The 7,163-nt window shown below is 49.7% G+C and overlaps 1 protein-coding gene across 3 annotated transcripts in view; it reads left to right on the top strand.

Annotated features, from left to right (window-relative positions):
• Positions 1 to 4,640: 4,640 nt before the first annotated feature.
• LOC122168896 (protein MANBAL-like) overlaps positions 4,641 to 7,163 on the top strand; it is a 4,446-nt gene continuing 1,923 nt past the window's right edge. Inside the window, exon 1 of one of the 3 annotated variants that reach the window (XM_042834557.1) lies at positions 4,641 to 4,706. In XM_042834557.1, the coding sequence (XP_042690491.1) occupies positions 4,656 to 4,706 (51 nt within the window). In that variant the 5' untranslated portion in view covers positions 4,641 to 4,655. Of the gene's footprint in view, positions 4,707 to 5,433; positions 5,499 to 7,163 lie in introns of those variants that run through there. The other 2 variants (XM_042834558.1, XM_042834559.1) reach the window with 2 other exon arrangements.

Raw genomic sequence — 7,163 nt, 5'->3', positions numbered from 1 at the left:
AGGGAGGTTGTGGGGAAGGGGTTTGACTATGGCTTAGGGCTGTTTGCATGTCTTTATCATTCAGAGAGGGAAAAGCAAATAACAACAATGATAATCTGGCAGAGTAATTGACAAATTTGCTTTGTAAAGTAAACTTATCTTTCCCTTTGCAATTGCATTTCTTCCTCCTACCCAACAATAAAAGAGAGTTAACCATTAATAGTTCCTCACGCTGCCTACTGGGGGGGGGGGGGGGGTTCTCTTTGCTATTTTCTTTTTCTTTGATTATGAGCGTTTTCCTCCTTCTCCTTTGTCACTCACATCTGCTAGCACCAGCGGGGCAGTTCATGCTTCAGTCCCTCACAAACACAGCAGCTTCACATCGGGCTCACGGCAGCTGGGAAGCCCTGCTCTGCTTGTGTGCTCTGCCAAAAGGCAGATGTCTTCCCTGGAGGGCTGCATGCTGGCAGCTGCTGTCACTGCTGGAGCAAGGAGTGAAAGCCCCCCTTAAAAAGGACACATACCTGGGGCACTGGGAAGGCTGGGGCCATTCAAAGGAGGTGAAAAGCATGACTTCTGCCTGTTTTCAGTGCTGACTTTACAATGCACAGAACTGATAGAAACCCAGATCTTCTCATCTTGGGGCTTGCACGCCTTGGTGCTGGGTGGAAGTGTCAGCAGTGAGTGACTCATCTCTGCCTACTGCAGGATGCCATCACCTTGCACTCAGCGCAGCTGCTGCTGGCAGAGGCCAAGTGCAGGGAAGAGCAATGCAGATGGAATGTGCAGGAGATTCAAGTGGTCAGTGTTGGTCCAACTCCACTGCCCCTTTGCTTCTTGCAAAGCAATCGGCATTGTCACTGTGGCTTGCTTCTTAGTGGAGCAGTGACTGGAAGGTCTTGATAAGCAGTAACCCAGTGGACAGAGAGGTGTGAGCCAGCTCAGCATGCCAAATCTACAAAGGATTAAACAACAGCCACTCTGTACCTAGACCATAACCTCTAGTTTTGACATGCTCTGAGGGCTCACATTCCCTTCAGTGTAAATCAGTGCCAGGCAACTTCCCTAAGAGATCAAGAAGGGTTGAAAGAAGCAAAGCAGGAGCTGGAGTCAGCCCTCAAGTAAGCAGCTGACCAGAGGACTTCCGAGATAATTCAAAAGCAAAACAGCTCCACGAAGAGAAGTGAGAGCTGCTGCTTCCCTTACAGCTGTGAGAAGTGGCATCAGCCTGCCCAGGGGGAGAGGGTCTGCTGTAAGACCAGGCAGACAGATGTGCATCATCCTTACTCTGGACACTGGAGAAAGGTATTCTTGGATAGCACAGAGCAGGGTCTTCCAAAACTGCTGTACTGATGCACGCTCCTGTGCCCTGTTTCTGCAACTGGAAAAGGATTTTTGTCTGTGTTTTTGAAACAATCTGTTCACGTTCTCTCATGTGTGAGGCCAGGTGCACCAATTTTTCAGCATGGCTTATTTTTCTTCCACTGTCTTGGTGCCACACCAGCTGCACAGATGAATCAGCCCACGCCGTTAAACCAGTTGAGAGCCGATGCTGCTCCAAGATATTATCCTACAGATTGTCTCTGAGCTAATTCTCGATCTGCCTGGCCCACTGCCTTACACAGAGCTGCTGTAAGATACAGGGCAATATCTCTCAGTTCAAAGGGAATCAGTCGATAATTGACTCATTTATAGCTGCCTGCTGCCCACCTTGGATTATGAGAGCTATAATCTGCATTTGTATCTTAAGTGAGCTGCTGTCAAAGAAGGCCATGTAAAAATCTCTGTGGTGGTAGGTGCTTCCCCGTTCTGCCTGGACTGGGCTTCTGTCATGCACAGCTGGACCCAAAAAGGCCTTGCAACAAAAAGCTCTTTGTGACCAGGTCAACTGTGGGAGGCAGCAGAATTTTCTAAAAGCCCTCCAGGCTCCATTGGGTAGAAACAGCTTAGGAGTTCCCAAAGTATAAACAGAGCAGCTGTTCTGGCCCCAGGATTTCCTGTCTTGTTGCCTCCCACAGTGGATAGCTGCCTTTTTTCCTAGCCCTACAATTGGTACAGAGCAAGTCTGTGGCCAAGTACAGGCCACCACGGGTATCTTTTGCTGGACTTTGGAGTCATGTCTGTGTAGATGTGACCATCCCGGGTGAAGCACAGGACAGGTAGCTGTATTTCACTGCTGGTCCTTTGCTGACGAAGGACACAATCTTAGGATCCTGCAGCAATTTCCCAGATATTGATTTCCTCTTCGCTTTACCTCCTCCAGACTGCATGCCACGCTTTAAAAAATCTCCCATCTGTTCCAGGTGCGTAGCACACAGCTCCAGATAAGCTGAGCAGCATGCAGAGTGGTCCTACTCACCTTGGGAGGCCGAACATAAGGACAGTAAGAAGTAACCCATCAAATGACAAGAAAGAAAATCATCCCCAGTTCTTCTCTGTCAAAAGCGTTTCTGCACTCCTCCAAAATGTCACAAGCAGTGGCTGCTGGCTCCCCGTTCCTTTTAGAACAAAACCAAGTGTTTCCTATGGTTTTCTTTCACTCGAGAAGTGTGGTGGTGACTAGTTTGCCACAAGTGCCCTAACGTTACATTAGATGCACCGGACTGAGAAGATTGAGTTATATTTTTGGTCTAACTTTGCCACCTTACGGGTAGCATGGTACACGTTTTAGTTCAAATGTCTTATCCCACATGGTAGACCAAAGGCACACTATAATTAAGTTACCATCAGTCATTTAATACATTGTCCATTATTCATGAAAACACAGAACTTTTTGTTCCAAACTTCTTTACAAAAATGCAATAATTTCCGTGGCAAGAAAGCAAACAAAATGAGATGAAAAAGACCAGGTTTGATCAGACTTATAATTACTTCTAAGGAAGAAATGGAGAACCCCAAATTGGAAGACTTGCCGTTAGAAAATTATGCAAGTCTTGGCTTCTCCATCTTGAAAGGATAAAATGTTGAGATGTGGATCTTCAGAGCCTCCAAAGCTGACCCTTTGAACACTAATAGCTTTCCTGGGCAGAATTTTCCCTTGAGGAATTCGAATTGGTAGGAACCTGAATACAAACAATTATCAAAATTATCTCCTGAAAAAGGTCCTTCTGGAAGAGATCACAGTTTAGACTATGAAAATGAGTCTGAAGCAGGGGATCAGATTAAAAATAGCAAAAATAATTCCCTAATTCAAAATGTACAAGAATGTGCTATTAGAAAAAGACTGTCTCAGAGAGTTAAAAGCCTGCTTGAAAAGCCTACTTAATCTTCAAACATTACCGCATCACCCAGACTACAATGGAACAAATGGCATCAGCCTGCAGGATCCGTGTCTGTCAGAGGCCTGATGTGCTCTGCGGGTGCAAACCATTTATAGAGCCGGCACCTGTCTGGCTCTGTTTATCTCCTCGAAGAGCAGCAGGAGCATTTCAGCACTGCCCAAGTGAAATGCCGAGCCTTTCAGCCAGATGTCAGTATGTTACAGTCAGCTGAGAGTTACTGGCTCCTCAACTTCTAGCTCTAAATACCAGCTCCTTCCTCTTCCTCACTGGCAAACAGAGCTCAGATGCCAGCAGTGACCGCATCTTCGGTCTACCACTTTCATTTCATTTGGAAAGGAGCCTTGTCTGGAAGGTTACACAGGACAGGACAGTACAACTAAAGTCAAGAAACAAGGGGAGCTGGCGTTAATTCTACCCCTGTCCCTGGTTCGTGGTGCTCAGGTGCACTGAGGTCCCTCGGCTGCTGGTGCCTCTCCTGAGGACCCTGTGTTCCAAACACTGATTTGAAAGCTTCTGCTGAAAAAAAAAGGGTTTGAGTAAGATGTGTTACTGATATCAAAAAAGTAAAGTGGTTTACAGAGTGGGAGTGAGGAAGGCTTTGTTTCCAGTAAGGATTGGAAGGGAAAAAAAAAGAAAAAGAAGGAAACAAAAAAAAAGAAAAAAAGAAAAAAAGAAAAAACAAGAAAAAAAGAAAAAACAAGAAAAAAAGAAAAAACAAGAAAAAAAACAACAACCAGAAGTAATTAGACTCATCTTTTCTTGCATGAATATAATATACAACCTGAGGATGAAAAGGTATCAGTGCACAAGCTCATGGTGTTTGCGCAGTAAGTGGTCTTGCTGCTGAGACTTGTAGGGAATATTGCAATGCAAACCACAGAAGAAAGTTATAAAGATAAAAAAGCTGAGGATGATTTGAATTCAGAGGAAGACTTCACATCTGAGCTCTGTCTGCTTAGAATTATGTGCTGACACAATTGCCATTTCTGCTTGCTGAACCAATGTTAGCTTTGAAACCCACTCAGATTTCAGAGGCTTTGGAAAGTAATTCAACCAGCCTACATCTTCAAATGGCTGTCCTTTTTATCATCTCAAAATCAGTGCAAATGCATGGCTTGGTGTGGAGCAGGTGAAAGGCGTGCAGCTGGAGCGGGCTGATGGCACCACCTGCTTGCAGTTCAAAGGTGGCATCTCTTGCACAGATCCTGGCAATGCTGCCACGTTACATGATCTGCGGGAGGCTGGTGGTGGAGGGATTCGGTAGGAGCAGTAAAAAAGATGAAAATTTCAGCTGTTCATTTCTTCTTAAAATAGGTACTGCCATTTCTGCTGGTGGAGAGGAGGACAAAGGAAGAGCTTTAACCAGGAAGGTGTACACGGCAGTTTGCAGTCTAAATGCGTAATTTACTGTTGGTCTTCAGCCTTCAAACCACAAAGTTTGTAAAGGTAAATGGAGAGTGGCACAAGCCAGTTCAGGTACTGGTAGTACTGGAAGTAATTTAACTTGGCCACACTAACCAAACTGATAGGATATCACTTGGCACTCACTTTCACAAGACTTACACCTCTGTCCTCTGTGCATTCATGTCCTAAGTTGGCTGTGATAGGATGGTGAAAGGATTTATTGCCCTTCTGGAGCTCTGGGTTGATCCATTCGCCATCTTGTGTACAGAAAGCACTACTAATTATTTACCTAGAATAATTATGACACAGGAAATCCTTAGTGAAGTGCCTTAGACCTCTGTAACTCACAAGTATATAGATACTACAGTAGGTTGTAGAATTTTATACGTTCAACACAAAAAAAAAAAGGATTAAAGGATCGAAATGCAAATAATGAAACCTTAAAAACTGAATCACTTAACATGCACAGGATTCAAGTGCTTGGTAAGAGTGCAGAAAATTCTCTTAATGTAAAGACTAAACCTTGTCACTAAAAGAAAGGAAAAAGAAAAGGAAAAAAGAAAGTAAACAAAAGGGAAATGAAGGGAAAGGGAAGGTGAAAAAAAAAAAAAAGGATGAGAAAGGAAAAGAGAAAATAAAAGAGAAAAAACCATTCCCGAGGGGAATCCGGCAGCGGAGCCCGCCAGCTGCCCCTCCGCCTCCTCCAGGCCCCGGGCCGCCCCCAGGCCGCCCTCAGCAACGTGACGCCGCAGGCGGTTGGAGGGCCGGGGCAGGAAGTGGTTCCTGGCGGCGGAGAGCACTTCCGGGGCGGCGCGGCATGGCGGCGCCGGGCCGGTGAGCGGGGCCGGGAGGAGCGGGCTGTGTGCCGGGCACGGGGTCGGGCCTCGGTGCGGGGGCATGGAGGGGCGCTCGGGGGAGGAGCTGGCGGTGCTGCCGGCACGCAGAGGCGATGCGTGCGGCGCCGGCGAGTGGTGCGGGGTCGGGGGGCGGCTTCCTCTCAGGGAAGGCGGTGCGAGTGCGGAGCTGTGTTGGTGTTTCGGGCGTGTGAAGGAGGAGGCCCCGTAGGGCCGAGTTGTCGCCAGCAAAGCCCGGTCGGGCAGTGGAGCAAGGCGCCCGGGTGCTGTGTTGGCCGGAGGGTGCGGAGCTGGCAGAAGGTTTGTGAAGATGTGCTTCGTCTGGACGTCCGTTGTCGGGACGAGCCAGGGCTGCAGTGGTGTGTGATTGTGTTTGTTGCTTGGGAGAACTGCTGCCTTAGTAGGCTGGGGGGAGGGAGAGGGAGATCATCAGTCAGGAGCACGGCACGTTTCTGCCTGCTTTGCTCATGCTGTTGTGTGGGTCCCCGCGAAGCATGGGTGAGCCAGGGTGGCCCCGTGTGTGTGTGTGCCAGCATTGTGCGCGGCTGTGGAATGGAGTCAGAGTGATTGCAATGAAAATGCAGCTGGCCGTATTGATTGTAGGGAATGGTTGAATCCCCAGCCGTGAGGCGCAAGAAGAGGCGCTGGATGCTAAGGTGGAAAGCGGAGCTTGTGTGTGCCAGGAGGCAGGCGTGGTGAGGTGCGCTTTGGAGCCTGCTGTTGTTGGCGCTGGGCTCGGGAGGCCCCTGAACATGGCGCTGTGTGCTGCGTGTCCCAGCCCCAACAGATTCCCGTGTGGAAGAAGGGAGAGGATGAAGGAGGCCGAGGGCCCTTTTCTCGGGGCCGGCTCCTGTGTGGCCTCTTGCTTGCCGGAGAGAAGGGCTGCCCGCTGGGCACAGGGAGCGCCTTCTAGCTGCCGTCCCGTGCCCTGTCCTCCAGCCCCCTCCTCATGCTATGTGGAACGCCATTGCCAGCAGTGCGGCTGCCATTTTAGAACCTTCGCCGCATCACAGCCGTCGCCTTGGTCACCGCTGCCCCGGCCAACGCACTCGCCTCTGTGAGCTCTGTCAGCCATGGCAGGAGCAAAGAGAGCGAGGGGCGAAGCTTGCCCAATTTCCAGTAGGAAGGGAGAGCTGGGGGCCCCAGTAGCGAAGAGGAGGAGGGGGGCCGCCTTGACCATCAAGCGGAGGAGGAAGGAGAAGAGAGTCCGTTTCCATCGCGCCTGGACCAGCGCTGTGACCACCTCCGTGGAGCCCATGGAGGTGGATCCACCTCTGGATGAGCCCATGGAGGTGGATCCACCTCCAGAAGAGCCCATGGAGGTGGATCCGCCTGCGGCTCAGCTGGCCTGGCACCACACCACCGTGCCAGGCCCCGCATCGGCGCCGTCCCTCCACCGCCGCTGGTCCAGGCGCTCGGCTCCCTACCCGCTGCGCGGCCCCCGCCCCCAGCATTAGCTGGGTGGCATGAGTTTCCATCTGCTCCTCCTCTGGAGCCAATTCTGCGGGCCCCCAGCTCCATCTTCCCCCTGTTATGTCCCCGCCCCTGTTTTTCTTGTTGATTTTAGCGTTAAGTTTAGTGTTAGTGTTAGGAGTAGGTTATTGTTCATGTTTTAGAGTTAGTTCCTGTTCTTATGTTAGAGTTA

Source organism: Centrocercus urophasianus, unplaced genomic scaffold (genome assembly GCF_019232065.1).
Source record: "Centrocercus urophasianus isolate 14NV4802_14NV808 unplaced genomic scaffold, USGS_Curo_1.0 seq_47, whole genome shotgun sequence".
Lineage (NCBI taxonomy): Eukaryota > Metazoa > Chordata > Aves > Galliformes > Phasianidae > Centrocercus > Centrocercus urophasianus.
The sequence above is the reverse complement of the archived record's forward strand: the minus strand, read 5'-3'. Positions and strand labels throughout refer to the sequence as shown.